The sequence below is a fragment of the Rhineura floridana genome, chromosome 3 (assembly GCF_030035675.1).
Source record: "Rhineura floridana isolate rRhiFlo1 chromosome 3, rRhiFlo1.hap2, whole genome shotgun sequence".
NCBI classification, from domain to species: Eukaryota; Metazoa; Chordata; class Lepidosauria; order Squamata; family Rhineuridae; genus Rhineura; species Rhineura floridana.
The window spans coordinates 197,365,372-197,384,643 of record NC_084482.1 but is presented as its reverse complement, the minus strand read 5'-3'; the positions used below and the strand labels follow the sequence as shown (position 1 = coordinate 197,384,643).

The following is a 19,272-nucleotide window of genomic DNA, read 5'->3' as shown; positions in this document are numbered from 1 at the left end:
CAACTGCTGCCAAGATTGGTGGCATCTTGTGGGGCCAGGAAAATTTGCTGAGTTAGCCCCCCTGGTTTAAGTAAACCTAAGCCTAGAAAAGTCTGTGCGGGCATTTTTAAATGTATGGTTACTGGGTGTCCATTCTTTTTCATTCAGACGGCTTGCACGTGGAAGCCTCTCTACCGCATACAAACCCTGACATTTGGATTGAGGTGAAAGTGGTTCCGACTAAAAAAGAGGGAGGTAATATAGCCTTGCCAATGCATTTACACAACCTACTGGCTTAGCAAAAATTTTACTAGCCTGCCCACCCACCAGTAAACACATGAATTAAAAAGCAAAATAACAGTAATCTCTAAAACTCTAATTTCAGAATTTAAAAAAATGGGTTAAAACCAGTCATTCGGGTATTGTAAAAATATATTTGGAGATGATTTTTGTTTTTGTTTTGCAGTAACTTAAAGAAGGCATTAAAAAAAACGGCATAGCACACAATAAAAACTGAAAACACTGAGGCTGCAAACCAATACACATTTACCTGGGAGTAAGTCCCATTGAACCCGACTACTACTTTTGAGTAGATATGCATTGGACTGCAGCCTGAATCCTCTAAGATCACAAAAGAATGGTTTTGGGATCTGACAGGTCTGAAAAGAAACTGTTATTTTATTTTTATGTTTTGCAGTAAAAGAGCAATGATTTTCCTTTCTGTAAAGGCGGTTTTCTCCCCCCCTCTCTCCCTCCCTCCCATCCTCAGCCCACGCCGGGAGCATCCATTCTGACTTTACATTCTTGATTCATTTATTAAATGTCATGTGTCCATTGTGTCCAAATATCTAGAACTGGGTGTCCAGTTGGGCACACAACTCTGCCTTCATAATGCCTTGAAAGACTGCTTCGGATGGGGATCTCTCACCGTTTCCCTCTAGGCACCGGTGGAAGCAGGCCTCTGGTGACAGCGCCCTCAAATGGGAAACGTCAAAACAAGGCACACCCCCTTTTCCTGCCGCTGATTCCTGCTCAGCAAAGATCTTCCGCCGTCCTGAGACAGGTCCGGGGAAGGAAATGCAAAGTCACGATTTGCAATCAGAAAGGAAAGAAGGCTGCGATTAGTCTTCTGCTTCAGGGAGAGGCGGCCATGGAAACGGAAGGTCCCATTAGGGAGCTTTGCGACGAAGCGACGTGCTCTATCTGCCTGGAATATTTCAAAGAGCCTGTGATCATCGACTGCGGGCACAATTTCTGCCAGGCCTGCCTCGCCCAGTATTGGGGGGAGCCTGACAAAGGCATTTCTTGCCCTCAGTGCAGGAAAATGATCCAGCAAAGGAACTTTAGGCCAAACTGGCAACTGGCAAATATTACAGAAATACTCCGGAAACTGGAAGACGGAAACAGAGCAGAAGGCCAGAGGGGAGTGTGCGAGAAGCACCAGGAGCCCCTGAAACTCTTCTGCAGGGATGATCAAGCCTCCATTTGCGTGGTGTGCGACAGATCCAAGGAGCACCGAGACCACAGCGTGATTCCCGTAGAGGAGGTCACCCAACTGTGCGAGGTAGGAATTTGCTACAGTGGAAGGCTATGGGGAAGGAACTTTGTTCTTCTTTGGAGGCTTCTGGGTATATTCCCTCCGATGCATAATGGCATGAAAATATACGTAATTAGATCCAAAAGGTGGAAGGGATCACAAAGGTCATATAGTCCAACCCCCTGCTGCTGCAGGAAAGCCATTCTTACAGCATACCTGCCAGGTGGCCATCCAGCCTCTGCTTAAAAGTGTCCAGTGAAAGAGAGTCTGCCACCTTCCAGGCAGTCTGATCCCAAGTAAAATGCCTCTTACCGTCAGAAGGTTATTCCTAATGTTTGGGGAAGGACTGTAGCTCAGTGGTAGAACATCTGCCTTGCATGCAGAAGGTTCCAGGTTCAATCCCCAGCATCTCCAGGCAGGGCTGGGAAAAGACTCCTTGTCTGAGACCCTGGAGAGTTGCTGCCAGTCCGTGTAGACAATACTAAATATATTGTTGAAACTCCCTTTCTTGTCATTTGAACTCACTGATGTGGGTCCTGCCCTCCAGAGCAGCCTTCCCCAACTTGGTGTGATCCAGATATTTGGGATTTATAACTCCCATCAGTCCCAGCCAGCATAGCCAATGGTCAGGGATGATGGGAGTTGAAGTCCAGTACTTGTGGAGGGCATCAGGTTGGAGACGGGTGTTCTGGAGCAGCAGAAAACAAATGTGCTCCATCATCTATGTGGCAGGGCTTCATATGCTTGAAGATGGCTGTCATATTGCCTCTTAATCATCTCTTCTCCAGGCTAAACATACCCCTCTCATTTATATATATTTTATTACATTTACATCCCACGCTTCCTCCACGTAGTTCAAGGCTGTGTACGTGGTTCTTCTCCCATCTTCTATCCTCACAACAACCTGGTGAGGTAGGTTGGATTGACAGTGACTGGCTCAAAGTCACCCAGTGAGCTTAATGGCTGAGTACGGATTTGAACCTGGATCTTCCCAGTCCTAGTCAGATGCTCTAACACGACCTTTCCCAACCTGGTGCTCCCAGTATGTTTTTGATTACAGCTGCCATCAGCCCCAGCCAGCACATGGGGCTGATGGGAACCGTAGTCCAAAACATCTGGAGGCACCAAGTTGGAAAAGGCTGGTCAAACCATTTCACCACACTGGCATGAGGTCATTTCCCCACTTTCCCATCTTGGGAGAACTGCCACAAGTCACGGGATAAGAGAAAGTGTCCCCTTGTGCATCAGTAAAGAGGAAGCAGAGGGCAAGCCTCAATAGATGGCTGCCACAGCTAAGGATGTCTGTGTTATAAACAGTGGGATCCTCCCAGGATTATTCAGGAACCAGTGCCATTTAAATGTTTTAGAGCAGCAGGAAGCTAGCCAAGTTTGATGATGGCATCAGTCTTAATGTTATCACTTCATTCATCATTAAAATGAACATGCTGCACCCAATGTATTTATTCATTTATTACATTTCTATCCTGCCTTCTCAGGGTGCCACACACAGGCCCCCACCCCTCCCCATTTTATCTTCACCGCACCCCTGTGAGGTGGGTTTGGCCGAGAGATAGTGAATGGGCATTAGGACTCAGCTCTCCCCAGTCAGAGTCTGACACTCTGAAGCATTGCTCAAAATTTATTTTTTAATTCTTTAATGGGGGGGGGGTTGGTCTGCTAAGGAAGTGATTTGAAGCTCTTAATGCAGTTAGATTCAACAGGAAAATTGAATTAGATTCAACAGGAAATGTCTTTGGAAGGGTTTTTTTAAACTGATAATTTGGCAGCTGCTTTAGGTAGTTCCATTATAGCAAATATAAGCAGGCTGGGTTTTGTTAAATAAACAGAGGTTCTTTCAATAAAGCATGAGGGAGATAAATGTCAAGATCTATCTCAGGAGATAGATAGGGGTGTGTGTGTGGGGTCCACACTGGTTGGAGTGGCAGGGGGCCAAATCTGGCCCTCCAGGCCTTTCTATCTGGCTCTCGGGAGTCTCCTCAGGCCACACCCCTCCTGTCCTGCTGGTAGACTCCCAATAAACATTGGTTGGCCACTGATTGCCCAGTGTGAGAACAGCAGCCCACTGGCCTGATCCAGTAGGGTTCTTTTTATGTACTTATGGCATAGGTCAACATTATTTATCACCAGCTTCTAACATTCAGTACATCACACTTCTATTTATAGCACAATCCTATACATATCTGCTCAGAGGTAAGTCCTATTGAGTGCAATGGAGCTTACTCCCAGATAAGTGAGTATAAGATTGCAACTTTATTCTGGTTATCATAGCAGGGTTACTATTGTTTCTCTGGCCTCAGTTAAGAAAACATGTAACTTCCCTTCCATTCACAAATCTTGGTTAAATTTCAAAGGAAAAACAGAATAATTCATGTAATGCATATCCACGGTGTTAAAAAAACCCCTGCTATTTGGGGTGATCCCCCCCGCATTCATTCTTCTTTCATATGCTCATTTGTGAAAGCTGAAATGAGAGAATATTCAATGTAACACTAGTATTTATAATGGATATATAATTGCACTCTCAATTCATATTGTACCTCCATCTCCACTTAAGTGCAACACAAAAGATGCAACATGTCAATAAAATGTTTAGCTTAGCATACATTCCTAATGAATGTATGAGCCAGTGGTGTAGTGGTTAGAGTGTTGGACTCAGACTGGGGAGACCAGCGTTGAAATGCCCACTGAGCTATGAAGCTCACTGGGTGACCATAGGCCATTCACTATCTCTCAGCCTAACTCTCAGGGTTGTTGTGAGAATAAAATGGGGAGGGGAAGGAGGAAAGGTGGGATGTTATTATCGTTGTTGTTGTTTTGTATTGTTTTGTTGTTATTGTTATTATAAGGTATATAAATGCAATAAATAAATAAATACTAATACTAATTATTATTAGTAGTAGTAGTAGTGTTTACCCATCTGAGCAGACAAGACAGAGAAGAATTGAAAGGCACGTCACATTGGAGCTACTTGATTTGTCCAGGATAAAATGTAAACACTCTGCAAGTTGCTAGTCCTATACAATCAGATTAAACATGGTTTTTCTAAGGAAATTAATTAGTGGTATCAACAATCTTCCATAGAAATAGCCTCTTTTTCCACTTTCTTTGTGCTTGGCCAGGAAAAAGCTGAGCTGAAATGTTTGGAAAAAGAGAGAGAAATTCTTGTGGATCAGAAACTCGCTGAAGAGCTGAGAAGTCAAGAATGTCTGGTAGGTGCTTATTGTTATAGTATCGCCTTCCCCAACGTGGTGCCCTCCAGATGTTTTAGACTACAACTCCCATCAGCCCTGGCCAGCATGGGCAATGAACCGGGATGATGGGGGTTATACTTCAACGGTTCTTCAACTTTGAGTCCCCAGATGTTGGTGGATTACAACTCCCATGATCTCTTGACCAGTGGCCAAGCTGGCTGGGGATGGTGGAAGTTGTAGTCCAAGAACATCTAGGGACCCAAGGTTGAAGAACAGTGATTTAAAACATCTGGAGGACAAGTCTAGCTCATATACTTTGAGGATGATTGTTGGCTGGGAGACTCTTCATGCCCCCAACCAGCATCTGTATAACTATGTATGTTATACTGTGGTGTTTCTAAAGTGGTCCACACCTTCACCTTCATCGAATGGTGCCTGAAGAGTCAAGTGTTGATGATGAGCAATTAGCATCTGAGCCTCAGAACTGGAATCAAAAGCCACTTAATGTTTTCATATACTGGAGATAAAATGATTTTCAAATAGAGTGGGTTCAACATAGGGCAGCAAGTCGTCAAGTGCTGAACTCAGGGCCAGCCCTACCTTTAGGAGGCGGCCACCTGAGGCAGTAGAAGCTAGGGGGAGGGGAGTGAAGGCAAGTTGTTGGAGGACAGAACAGTGCATGATTAACCCTTAAGCTAGCTTGCTACCATCAAGTGGGTGGAGTATAGGTCACTGTCCCACCTTTGAAATAGTGGGTTTTACTGTGTATAGGCAGACATTAAAGAACACCACCAAGGAAGGCGGAGGATGATGGCTGTGTTCTGTCTCCAGTGTTGGAGGCAGTATGCTTCTCAGTAGCAGTTGCTGGAAATCATAGGTAGGGAGAGTCCTCTTGCGCTCACATCCTGCTTGCAAGCTTCCCATTGGCATCTGGTGGGCCACTCTGAGACTAGGATGCTGGACTAGGTGGCCCTTTAGCCTGATCCAACAGGACTCTTCTTATGTGGATGAGGGCAGGAAATGCCAAATAATTCCAGAATCAAAGGGAGTAGAAAGTGATTTTCGTTGTCAGAATAATTTGTAAGCTGCTCTGAGAGCCTCTCAGGGCTATAAAGCAAGATATAAATGTTCTAAATTCACAAATAAGCAAGATTCAGCTGGCAATTCAGTTGGCTTCTATATATGGCATTTGGGCAGGGCGGTGCCATTTGGTCATTCATCTTAAGCAGCAAAATCTTTTGGGCTGCCTTACCACAGCTTTAAAGACAGCTTTAAAATGTTATATTATTTTATGTGAATCGCTCAGAAGGTTTGAAGCGGCATATAAATCTTGTTAATAAAATAAAATACATTTTAAAGAGAATTAGACAAATCCGTGGTGAATAAGACTATTGATGATGGCTACTAGTCATGATGGCTCCTAGTTTCAGAAGTAATATGCCACTTAATACCAGTTGCTGGGGATGACCAGCAAGGAAAGTGCTGTTGTGCTCATGGTCCCACTTGTGGGCTCCCTGTAGGCATCTAGCTGGCCACTATGGGCAATAAGAATGCTGGATGAGATAGGCCTTTGGCCTGATGCAGTAGTCAGGCTCTTTTTATGTCCTCCTGCTGTGAAGGCCTTGGTGATTTGTCAGACCGTATCTCCCTATATGAGCCTGCCCAGGCATTGAGATCCTCAGGAGAGGCCCTTCTCTCAGTCCCAACTGTGATGCCCTTCCCTGGCTCTCCCTGTCAGGTTCCCACTTGCTTGTGGCTACTGCCTTTCACTAGGCACCACCAGGGACACCACCAGTCAGGACCGTCCTTTATATGGTTTCTCACTCCGCTCTAGCACAGATCTTACTAGATCCCACTGCTAGGCAACACCACAGTCACGTCCTGTAACCAATACTCCCAGAGACTTTGCCTGAATCTCTCTCTATCTGGTTACTTTTGCGACTGAGTGCTTATACAACCCCCTTGTATCTTTATATAAAAAGCATACAACTCTGGGTTGCTCTGGATACTTGACTTGTTACAATTCCTCCCTTCACCGCTGCCACCATTAGATACTGTTTCTGTTCAGCCTTGGTAATTACCTTGCCCTCCCTTCTGATCTGTATATTCCTCAGCCAAGGATCAGGCCTTTGGTAAACCAAATAAGTATTTATTTACTAATAACAGGAAATAACAAGATTACTTTTAGAATGTTTCACAAGCGTTTGGTTTCATATATATATCCTCTTTAAATATCAGCCAAATCCAATCCAAACTTCCCTCAGAACTCTGCCAACCCACTCAACAACCTCTCTCTCTCAACTCTCTAACTCTCTCCTTCCAACCGACCCCCGACCTCCTCTCATCACTCACAAACCTCCATTTATACCTTCAGCCAGCCAGCCACTCAGCCAATCATCATCCAGCACACTTCAGCTTCTCACCCATGTACTCCCCCTTTCTCTCTCAGTCAATTACCATACATCACCCAATAGACCGGCACTTACCATATATGCTAACTTACAGGAACATCACACCAACACCTTCGCAAGCGCGATTGGTGGGGACGCGAGATAGGGCCTTCTCGGTGGCTGCCCCCAGGTTCTGGAACTCTCTTCCTAGGGAAGCACGAATGGCCCCTTCCTTGCTATCCTTCTGTCGGCAGGCAAAGACTTTTTTTATTCTGGCAGGCTTTTGGACTAGAAGATGTTTAAGATAGGGCCTCATAAGGTCTGTTGTATTGTTCTATGGTCGTATTCTTAATGTTTTAAATTGTCTTAGTATCTTAAGTGTATGTTTCATGGTTTTAATGTCGTGAATAGTTTAATTCTATTTTAATTGTATATTTTTGTATGTTTTTTTACCTATGTGTAGTTTTTATTTGTAAGCCGCCCTAAGTTCCAGTTTTGGGAAAAGGGCGGGGTAAAAATAAAGATTCATTCATTCATTCATTGGTAATGACCGCCTGTCGCTGTCAATTTCTACGGGTTTCCCCTCCAGACACAATTAGAAATGGAGAAGCAGAAGGTCGCATCTGCCTTTGAGCGAATGTACAATTTCCTTGAGGAAATCGAGCTCCACAGGCTGGCCAAGCTGGGAGCTCTGAAGAAAGAGATTGAAGAGATTCAGAGAGGAAATGTCGCCAAACTTTCTGAAGAGATCTCCCACCTCAGTAACCTGATCACAGAAGTGGAGAGGAACTGCCAGCAGCCTGAAAATGAGTTCCCACAGGTGAGACCGAGGCAGGTCCAGATGTAAACGTATAAACAGGAACGATCATATAATTTGCCCCCTAGGATAAGCCCAGGTTCTGTCCACCTTCACATATGACACATATCCCTGCCTCTGTTACGCAAATGCTGATTTCTTTGATTTTTTCCCTCATCTCCCATTCTTCTGATAGGCTGTGCCTTTTTAATGATTGTTTAAAGCACACTTTATAGGATTCTGCATTTAAACAATCATAGAGCACTTTAAAAAAACAAAATGATTTTCAGCTAAAAAAAACAATGAGGAGATTTGGGTGGGTGGGTGAGTGAGTGGGAAGAAAAGTACTTCATGGTGTCACAAACACCCAGCAGTCAGTCGCTGCTCTCACATGCAGCCCCTCCTGCTTCCAGTAGGCAGAATTTGCACCCCATGAGATCAATCCTCAAGAGAAGATTGTTCATGTGACACCATGGCAGCTGGTGGCTTGTTGTTAGTGGGGCAGTGGAATCTGCGCCGGGTTTTAGACTGTACTTCCAAGGAGCCTGGACCACTCTGTGCAAGTTTGGACTAAATCTCAGAGCGGATTCCACTGCCACACTGACATGGAGCCACCGCTGATGTGACAACTACACAGGGAATGCAGTTCCCAGAGAGGGAATTGGCTCTCGCTTTTTACATGCTAAGATAAAGACCCTTCCTAAATCCTTGCACAAGGAAGGAAGGTCTGCCTGAATCATGAGACTAGAAATTAAGATGGCATGAATCTGGGGAATGGCAGTTCAAGAGGAAGAGAAAAAAAAGAATCCCCACTAAATAAAGAGCAACTGGGTTAGTGTTTTGTTTGTGCAGCCGAGCACAACTCTCTCTGTCTCTCGCTTTCTCTTCCTGTGCTTTCAGGACATCAGAAATATCTTGAGTAGGTAAGTGGCACTTTCTCCCTCCCTTTTGTTTCCTTGGATCGTAGGGCCATAGAGTTGGAAGGGCTTTATAGGCCGCCTACTTCGACTCTCTGTTAATGCTGTCAAGAATGTCCTAGAGTGGGGGAGCGTTTGGGCTGAAATGAACACAATGAAATTCAGAAGAGACATGCAGAGTTCTGCATTTAGACAAAATAAAATAAAATGCACAGGTTAGAGTGGGAGATACCTGGTAGGGCACTAGGACATGTGAAAAGGATCTTGGGACAGTAAAATATCACAAGCAGAGTTAGCAGTGCGATGTGGCAGCAGCAACAACAAATTTCCATCGTTTTTAAGTCTCAGAAAGTAATAGTTCTACACTAGTCAGACCTGGAGTATAGTGTCAAGTTCTGGACACCTCACTTTAAGAAGGATATAGGCAAACTGGAGTGGGTTCGGAGGAGAGCAACAAAGATTATAATCCGGTCACCTCTGGTTAAAAAAATGCATCATTCCTAGAAAACGCTGTAGTACAGGAGTAGCCAACAAGGTGCCCTCTGAAAAATGTGCTTTTTATTCCCTCTCTGTTAATTTTCTAATTAATATAGAGGGAATAAAGAGCCTGTTTTCACTCTCCAGATGTTGCTGAACTACAGCTCCCATTGTCCCTGTCCATTGGCCAAGCTGGCTGGAGCTGGAGGGAGTTGAAGTCTTAATAACATCTATAGGGGAATCACGTTGGTCAAACACCAATTTGTTTCCAGACATCAGTGGTGGCTCCATGTCAGTGGAGCAGTGGAATCTGCTCCGGGTTTTAGTCCAAACTGCACCCTGGACAGCCCCTTGAAAGTTCGGATTAAAACCCAGAGCGAATTCCATTGCCCCACTGACATGGAGTCACTAGCCACCACTGCAAAACATAATATAGCAATCCTAATAAATAATGCATTTCTATAATGCATTATAGCATTGTAGAATTTTCAGTTCATTACAGGTTAGGCAATATCCACTGCAAAACATAATATAGCAATCCTAATAAATAATGCATTTCTATAATGCATTATAGCATTGTAGAATTTTCAGTTCATTACAGATTAGGCAATATCCATTTAATAATAGTGATAAGAATAGTGATGGGGCCACTAACTGTGAGTAGATCTACTTGTGACTAAGTACCCAGCTTGCCAGTTCAGGCCATAAGGTTTCCAGGTGGATGGGAGAGTGGGTGAATAGTAGTTTTCTTTAACTCTTCTTTCCTATCCTGACCCAGAAGGATGCCCACCATCACAGATAGGTGATGGCCCAAGCAAGGGGGAGGTCAGTAGTCCCAAAATATTCCAGACAGATAGGAAGGTAAGGCAATTCAGGATCAGCACCTTGGAGAGAGACCTGGGTGTGGGTTTCAGGATTGGTGTATGAGATCCTCCAGCTGAGTCAGAATATACAAATTGTCCGCAAGTGGCAGAGCTTTTTAGCCTGAGTTAGATATTCCATGGCTAGAGGCCCCTCCCTCTGAAAGATGTATCTGCTGCTGTTGAAGTCTTCCATGCCATTGATAGGAACCTCGGGCCCGGAGCCCAAACATAACTCTTCGGGCCTCTCTATCTGCCCCCCGTGACTCTTCCTAGGTGGACCCCCTCTCTCCAGGCCACACCTTTCACCTGGCTCTACTTCACACCCCAAATGTGTTTTTGTCTGGCTGAAATGTATACTTGAACTCTGATAATGCCTCTTGTTTGTCTGGAGGGAGGGATGTGTCAGTGTGTGGATGTAGAAACTGGCCTACTGTATTGCCCTGCCCACTTTGGCCTTTGGCCCCGCCCACTGTCAGCATGTGGCCCCTGGAAGGTTGTTTAGAAGGCAATGCAGCCCTTGGGCTCAAAAGGGTTCCCTAATCCTTTTCTAGGCTTTGAGATTTCGAGCTGAGGAGACATCTCCTCTGGTCTCTCAGGAGTCTGGTGGGCAGAGGTGTCTCCTTGGGGTTCAGGGGAGGAGGTGGGAGCTCCAGTGACCCAGCTCCACATGAGATGGGCCAGGGGGTGGATCTATGTCTTCTATCTAGGGAGTGGGTCCATCAGAGGACCTTGCCTGGTCAGGGCCCATGACATTTCCTTCTACCCCTCCAGATATGAGAAGGGGCAAGTGAGGCAGCTGGTGGAACTTTCTCCAGGACTGGAAGAGAAATTCAGGATTTACTCTCAGACTAATTCCGCTCTAGAAGAAGCTATGGAGAAATATAAAGGTACTGGAAGTGAGGGGGACCTCAGGGAGGGACACTGGATACAGCCTTCGAAGAGGGTCCCAGCTCTGGGTTGGATGCAAGAAAAGAGCTCCTTGTTAAGGAAGAAATGAGTTTTCCTTCTGTGGTTCCTTTCAGATGTCTGAACTGACGTCTCAAGAGCTACTATCCCTTTTGTTCCATTTCCCCGTGGTGGATTTTTTGAGGAGGCGGGGTCCTGCATTAAAGGCAAGCTGCCCCCCTTTCCTCACAAAATGATCTGTGGGTCAGATGAAGGAAGACTCTCATCCCCCATCATTTGTGTTTCTGAGGAAGGATGTTAGCCTGCTGTTGAGGAAGTCGCTCTCTTGTAAGGCACCTGGGAGGCCTGAACCCAGCACTAAAGGAGAGCCAAATGCCTCACTTTCTATGCTGCCTGAGGTATTACCAGTAGAATCTCTGCTAATCTGCAGTGTCACCGATAGGGTGGCCAGAGCTGGTGGAACTGCACTCCGGGCCAGGATCATGTGCTCAGAGGAACCAATAACGGCTCACTTCAAGCAGTGTTCTTCAGTCTGAGTAACATGTCAGACAGAATTAACAGCACAAGGCTGTATTCAACTAAGTCCTACTCAGAGTAGACCCACTGAAATTTTTGACCCTAAGTTAATGACATCTATTAACGATAATGGGTCTACTCTGAGTAGACTAGCTTTGAATACCACCACAGACCCTCTTGCCTTCCCAACCTCATATCACCTGTCTTGGGCCTTGTTTCCCTGGCCTGGTGCTGCCTGTGATTACATCTTCTGCCGCTGATCCATTTGACCCTTACAAAGCCTCAGGCCTGACATCTCCTCATCAAAAGATCCACCAACCAGGAATGATCCCCTGATAAAGGGGGGTAGCTCTTCTTTCCCACCACCTAGTCTAGTGGGGTGCTTCCTCACAAGTAAATTCTGTGCTATCTTTTCGTGTACGTCAACCACACACACTCAAATGGCCGAATGGTTTTGGGGGCAAAGAGGGGTTGTATGAAGAAAGGTCAGCATTCCTTCTGAAACCACAATAGTTCCCACATTTCCAGAAGTTGCCCTTTATGATCCGTCCACAGCACCCTTCCTGCCCATGCATAAAGATCCCATCTGGACAAAGCTTCCATCTGTTTTCTTCCTAGGGCCCCTCCAGACTGGTGTTTGTTTTTTGGGAGGGTGTTTTCTGCAAGACGTCATTAATAGTGCATTAGTGGTGGAGTTATACTGATGAGCACAACAAAAGTGGGCAAAACAAAATATAAAAAGTTTTCAGGATTTCAGCATGAAGGACATGCACCAAGTGGAAGCAAAGCAGGATGTCCTCCCTGAAACGTTTGCAGATGCAAACAGGATTGAAAGAGGGATCGCACATAACTGCCCTGATGCCATCATGAGCCCAAATAATCAAGTATGCAAAATAAAATGGATGCCTGGAGGGGCCCGTAGACAAGAGGAGAGACTATCCGTACCCATTTCCATCTCTTTATTGTATCATGTTTCTTTTGGTGACCATGTGAATGATACATGGAGGCAATATCAGTTTCTCCTTGCACATTTAAAGTATAGATTAACGCACACACAAAACCATCACCATACCACCAAAACCTTCTAGCCCCAGCTAGCAACAAGACTTGAAAAGAGGCACTGGATCCCTTTGGCTTTCCTTCCCTACCATCTCATTGCTCTTTACTCGTAGTAAATTTAAACACGAAACACCAATTCATGCAAAATATTCTCCATTTAAATGATCTCCAGAGAGATAGCTGTGTTGGCCCTATTGCAGTAATAGCAAGAAAGTATTTACGTTGCCATGGGACTCTAGCAAATATATTTATTGTGGCATAGATTTTTGTGGGGTCTAGTCCACAAAATCTTAAACCAGGATAAATAAATGTGTTAGTCTTCTAGACGCCACAAGATTCTTTATCCTTTTTAATTTCAAGGCTGATTTTAATTTGGTGTGAGACTTTGGGGAGGTTTTTAATTCCTTTTTTTTCACATGGAAGTACAGATTGCTATCTATACAACAGTAAATTTAATTTTGTCATCCTTTTCTCCATATAACAGAATCTCTGGAGGAAGCACTGAACAAAGGTAGTTTTCTGGGAATGAAAATTTTGATGGGAAGATGCTGCTTGAGTTTGCTTCCACACTAGAGCATGGCTGTTGTTCTCCTTTTCTGCAACTGAAACATGGCCAGGATCTTTCTATAATGTTTACTCACAAGTAATTCCTGTTCAGCAAAGGTTCCTTGCAATATTAAGTCAAAGTTTCCTCCTTGCAAGTTCTGCCTGCTTGACTGCTTCCTGATTAGTGTGGCTAGAGAATTAGAGATTGTTGCTAAGTCAGCTTCTGTTTTTCATGGGCTGGATGTTTTAAATATTCAGTTTGTCCTGTTCTTGTTTTGATAGCGAAACAGCACTATTTCACTGGGTATGAGAGAGAAGCCTAACACCCCCACCTGCATAGAGAACAGAAACTGACTAATTAAGGTGCATTTAATCACTAATCCTTCAAACACCCTTAACAGGAAACAATACAACAGGGAGAATATGTGGACAAGAATCTTTGAATTAAGTCACATTAGTCCTTAAAAGCCTCAAAAGTGCTTTGCCTGTCCAAACTGGGTTGGGCAGTGCTGCAATTAGGTTTTATCATAACAAACTGCAATCAATCAAACTGAGAAAAAATGGGAGGGCAATACAGAAAACACTGGAATGTTATAATTTGGCAACAGCAACATCTGGATTCTTCATAAAGAATGAGTGAACAAAGGATGGTAATTTCAAAAAGGGGGGGGGAAGACCTAGTGTGGAAACAACCAGGTCAAGAGGGGTCCCTCCCTGATCTTGGAAACCACATTTGATAACCCAAAGATTAATTAGCCTAGTAATGGGATCAATGCAGTCCCAATTTAAATATGATCTTAATTAGTTTATTGTGAGAGGCTTCTCCCTCCCTCTCAAAACAAGAAATGGCACACTGCTATATGTGTAATGGTGTCTCACCCTATTTGTCATTCTTTCCTATGCATAACAGAGTCTTTGAATCAAGAATTATACAAAGGTAATTCTGTGCATGGAACTAAAAAAAAATCAGGACAAACTTTTGATGGGGAATGGAGGCTCAGCAGCACCCCGGCATTGAAGTCTAATTGGGTTGCATTAGGTCAGGGATGGAGAACCTGCAGACCTCCAGATGTTGTTGGACTACAACTCCCATCATCCCCCACCATTGGCCCTGCTGACTGGAAAGTCAGTGATGGCTGGTAGCTCCATGTCAGTGGGGCAGTGGAAGCCACTCCAGGGTTTTCCTGGAGCTGTCCAAAGTGCTGAAACCTATGGGGAGTTATGTTCCAGAACCTTGGACAGTTCCAGAAAAAAAGCTGGAGCCTCCACTGTGGTTAGGGTTGAGGGGAATTGTAGTTCAAAACATTCAAAAGATATCTTGAGGTTGTGGGGCAATTGGTGCCCTCCATATCTTTAGACTATAACACCCATGTGCCCCAGTCAGCAGGACTGGAATGGCTGAGACAGGTGGAGTTATAGTCCAAAACACTTTGGAGGGCACCAGGTTGGCGAAGGTGAGCCTAGAGAAAGAAGTTTTATGAGTCACTCCAAGGCCAGGGCCCAAATGCAACCCTCAAGGTCTTTATCTGGACCTCTCTGGACTCTCACCACTCCCTGGCCATGCCCTGCACCCTCCTAGAGTGCTTTTGCCTGGTTAGATTGTATCCTTGAACTGTGATTATGCCCCTTGCATGACTGGATAAAGGTATGTGTGTATGCAGAAACTTCTGATTTTTGCATGTAGCCACCTTCTATTGTATAAAGGCAACAGCTACATCCATTGTCCTACCCACATTTGCCTTTGGCCTCACCCACCACACAGTGGCAGCTGGTGGCTCCATGTCAGTGGGGCAGTGGAATCCACTCCGGGTTTTAGCCCGAACTTTCAAGGAGCTGTCCAAGGTGGTTTCAAGGAGCTGTCCAAAGTACTTCAGCCTTCCACTGCTCAACTAACATGGAGCCAGAAGGGAATGTGGACCTTGGGCTGAAAAAAGGTTTTCCAATCCCCACTGTAGTATCTGAGGCTTTTCTTTCCACTGACTCTGTCCAGCCTCCTCTGTATTTTCTTTGCTCTTCCTCTCAACAGTAAATTTCACTCTGGATCCAGACACTGCAAATCCCTTCCTCATTCTGTCTGAAGACCTGAAGAGCGTGAGAAGAGGAAGCAGATATCAAGCTGTGCCTGACAACCCCGAACGATTTGACATTATGATGAGTGTCTTGGGCCAGGAGAGATTCACTTCAGGAAGACATTGGTGGGAGGTGGAGGTAGAGGAAAATTTGGGAAGGTGGGCTGTGGGGATAGCACGAGAGTCTGTTAGGAGGAAAGGGCAGGTCCGCATAAGTCCTGAGGAGGGGTTCTGGGCTGTGGGGAAGTCATTCCGTGACAGTCGTGACTTATCCTCACCTTGTCAAATCTTGGCCTTTACCTCCCCAAAGCCGACCCCTTTGATCTTTAGGCGTAAGATCAGGAAGATCCGAGTGTCCCTCAGCTATGACGAGGATCGTGTGGAGTTTTCTGATGTTGATTCAGACGACCTCATCTTCACTTTCCATTCAGCCTCATTCTCTGGGGAGAAGATCCTCCCCTTTTTCCGGGTGTGGAGAGGGGTCAGACTGAAGTGCTGAATTCAAAGGGGAAATCCCCCACAGCTAAAAGAACTGCTGCCATCTTGAAAGGAGGTGACATTCTAGCACTTTCTCTGTAGCTGCATGACAGCCAGGCAAGGGGCAAGCGGTCTTGATGGTTTCCCAGCAGCGATTCTGGTCCCTAGTCACAGCCTGTAACAATTGTCCACAGATAGTGAAAGAAAACAGGACCAATGTCAAATCTTAAATAAAACAGGCAGGATTAGAGACTCCCTTCAGCAGGGATGGGGATCCCTCTAGCCCTCCAAATGTTGTTGGACTCCCAACTCCCATCAGCCCCAGCCAGCATGGCCAGTGGTCGGGGGTGATGGGAGTTGTGGTTCGACAACATCTGGAGGACCACAAGTCCCCCAGCCCTGCCCTACAGCTTCAGGACTTTGAAAAATCATGTCCTCTTAAAAAAAAAGCCATATAGCACGGCTCTAAAAGCAGTACAATAGACAAGTAAACGAACTACAACAGACTATTTATTAATGATCCCCTTTTCTTCCATGGAGCGCAAGGTGGCTTGCATGGGATTTGCAGCTGCATCCCACTGACCAGCTGCAGACTTGCGGGGCTTCACCATACTTGCTATATCATGTGACTTCAGCTCATGCTCTCCGTCTATAGAATTTTGCCATTCATGAGTCATCCTTGTCTAGCGTCCCCCACCCTTGAGTTAATTTGGGGAGAGGGCATCATCATTCCTTCTATTTCCGATGTTCAGGCATGAGTGCGATTGCTTAAGTAGCCCAGATGGAACCAGCCATGCAGAAGAGGGAGCTATCACAAGACCTGCATGAACCCCCACGTTTGCGGAAGTGCAAACTTTTCATTAGAAGGAAACCTACTAAGGGTAGAGCACCAAAACAGTCCAATGAGAGTTGTGCATATTCAGTGGCTACAGAATGCTGACTGACTGCTCAGAAGGGAGGGGGACTTGGAAAACAAGGTTTTGGAGGAGAATGGAATAAAGGTCACATCCACACCGTACATTCAAAGCACATGGCTTCCCCCCAAAGAATCCTGGGAACTGTAGTTTGTTGAAGGTGCTGATTTGTAGCTCTGTGAGGGGTAAACTACAGTTTTAAATGTTCAAGGTGTAGATGTGACCAGAGCATCATGGAAGAAGGCATTTCTGAGTGACTAGAAAACTGAGTAGGAACACTCAACACCGGAGCATTTTGTTGGAGGTACTACTTGCAATTACCACCCTTGCTCTACAGTTGGGGAACTTTGACGCATAAGATAGACATGCACATCAGTGATGAGCCAACTGTGGATCTGTAGTCACCACTTATAAAATAAGAGATGTTCAAACTTGCAAGCCAAGTCAAGACCAGAAGCAACTACTTCTTCCTGTGCCCAAGAGAAGCCTGTTGTACAGAATGCTGATTGGCTGGACCTTATGACAGTGATGAGGTCCGTTCCATCTCCCTGTATGATTGTGTATAATCTGTAGAGTGCTGATTGGCTGTGCCTTGAGACACCCATAAAAGTTACCCTTGTCTATATCCTGACTTTAAAAAAGAAACTACCTAAACTGGCTTGAGTGCAAAATAAATGTTTAAATGGTTGAACATGTGAGGTATGTCACAGAGTGAAAAACATGTAACAAAAGCTTTTCCTATTTATTTATGTGATATATTTTATACCACTCTTCATCGAAAGATTCCAGGGCGGTGTACAAAAGTGCAAATAACACTAATTCACAGAACCTAATGAACTACAACAAGAGGGAGGGAGGCATATCTGTCTCAACCTAAGGAGGGCAATTTGTGGCCCTCCAGATGATGTTTTATTTTTTTAATTATTATTATTTGATTTATATCCCTCCCTTCCAGCAGGAGCCCAGGGTGGCAAACAAAAGCACTAAAAACACTTTAAAACATCATAAAAACAGACTTTAAAATACATTAATACAAAACATATTTAAAAACGTATTTTTAAAAAGCTTTCAAAACATCTTCTAAAAAAAAGATTAAAAACATTTTTTAAAAAAGAAGATTTAACAACATATTAAAAAGCAATTCCAACACAGACGCAGACCGAGATAGGTCTCAACTTAAAAGGCTTGTTGAAAGAGGAAGGTCTTCAAGAGATGGTGCCTGTCTAATATTTAAGGGGAGGGAATTCCACAGGGTAGGTGCTGCCACACTAAACGTTCGTTTCCTATTTTGTGCAAAACAGACTTCCTGAGAAGATGGTATCTGCAGGAGGCCCTCGACTGCAGAGCGCAGTGATCGACTGGTTATATAAAGGATAAGACTGTCTTTCAGGTATCCTGGTCCCAAGCTATATAGGGCTTTGTACACAAAAACTAGAGCCTTGAACTTGGCCCAGTAGCAAAATTTTGTGAAAGTTGTAGTCCAACATCATCGTTCTCCCTTAAGAACTGCAACTAGAACCCAGAAGTGACAGGTATATGGAGGTTTTTGGTAATATCTCTTTGGAGCCAGGTCATGTGTTAAGACTAGATAAGGAAGGAGCCCTCCATGACAGCAGAAGACAGAAAACAATGAACGGGAACGATCAAACTAGGGGTGGTGGTGAGTGTACTCATTTCATAGTATAGGGAATGTTAAAAAAATCTCTGTAAAATCATATTAGTTCTTGTTCTGTCTTTGAGATGATCCTTAATTAGCAATGACTTTGCAGATATCTTTATTGAATTCACGCTGCCCTATCTTGAATATCATTGGCATGCTGTTTACAGTGCCACATTCTTTACTGAAACATAAATAAAGTCCACTTGGCAAAATCCTTTCTCTTCCGTCTAACTTATGTTTTTCTCACATTCTGGTTGTGCTTATTGTGGGGGACTAAAGATTGCTGTCCAAAAGAGTTTTGCTTCCAGGTTAACATTATTTGGGGATGAAGAGATAAGTATAATCTCCTGGCAGGAATGCTAAGAGAAGAATATGAGAAAACAGTCTCATATGGTCTGAAGGCACATGAAGTCAGCTCCCTGCTGAAGCTAAGCAGGGTCAGGTCTGGTCAGTGCCTGGATGGAAGGCTGCCTGGAAACCATATCTAAACCGCCTTGGGTTTCTAGCATGAAAAGAAAGGCGGGGTATAAATGTAATAAATAAAATAAACAGTACAGGGGCAACCCAGATATTCTGATACCCAAGGCAGAGAATCCAGTTGCCTTCCATTTATTACCCCAAGACACAATCCATGAAGAATTTCTCCTGTCCAGACCCCCGTTTTCCATTCATCACAATGCAACTTTCACAGGAGACCTCCCCGTAAGAACATTTAATCCTCACAGCAACCCTGAGAGGTAGGTTTATTTAGCACATTTATATTTCACCTTTGATTGGTACTCAAGGCAGCATCCGTGGCGCTCCCAGGCAGTCTTCCACACAGGCACAAACCAGACCCAGATCCACTTAGCTTCAGCAAGGGGGCTATTTCATATACCCTCAGCCTACACCAGACTGGGAAACCTGTGGCCATGCAGATGCTGTTGAGGCTCCAGTGCCTAGCAGCCCCAGCCA

The 19,272-nt window shown here is 44.7% G+C and overlaps 1 protein-coding gene across 3 annotated transcripts; it reads left to right on the top strand.

Moving 5' to 3' along the window:
* Positions 1-1,003: 1,003 nt before the first annotated feature.
* Positions 1,004-18,519, top strand: LOC133381009 (zinc finger protein RFP-like). 3 transcript variants are annotated; one of them, XM_061619350.1, is made up of 8 exons: positions 1,004-1,543; positions 4,657-4,746; positions 7,708-7,938; positions 8,815-8,837; positions 10,943-11,058; positions 13,137-13,163; positions 14,109-14,135; positions 15,225-18,519. In XM_061619350.1, exons 1-8 carry the CDS (start codon positions 1,130-1,132, stop codon positions 15,764-15,766), a joined length of 1,470 nt encoding a protein of 489 aa, XP_061475334.1. In that variant the 5' UTR covers positions 1,004-1,129; the 3' UTR covers positions 15,767-18,519. The 3 variants fall into 3 exon arrangements, with proteins under 3 accessions (XP_061475334.1, XP_061475337.1, XP_061475336.1); XM_061619353.1 differs by lacking the exon at positions 4,657-4,746; XM_061619352.1 differs by lacking the exon at positions 14,109-14,135.
* The last annotated feature ends 753 nt before the right edge of the window (positions 18,520-19,272 follow it).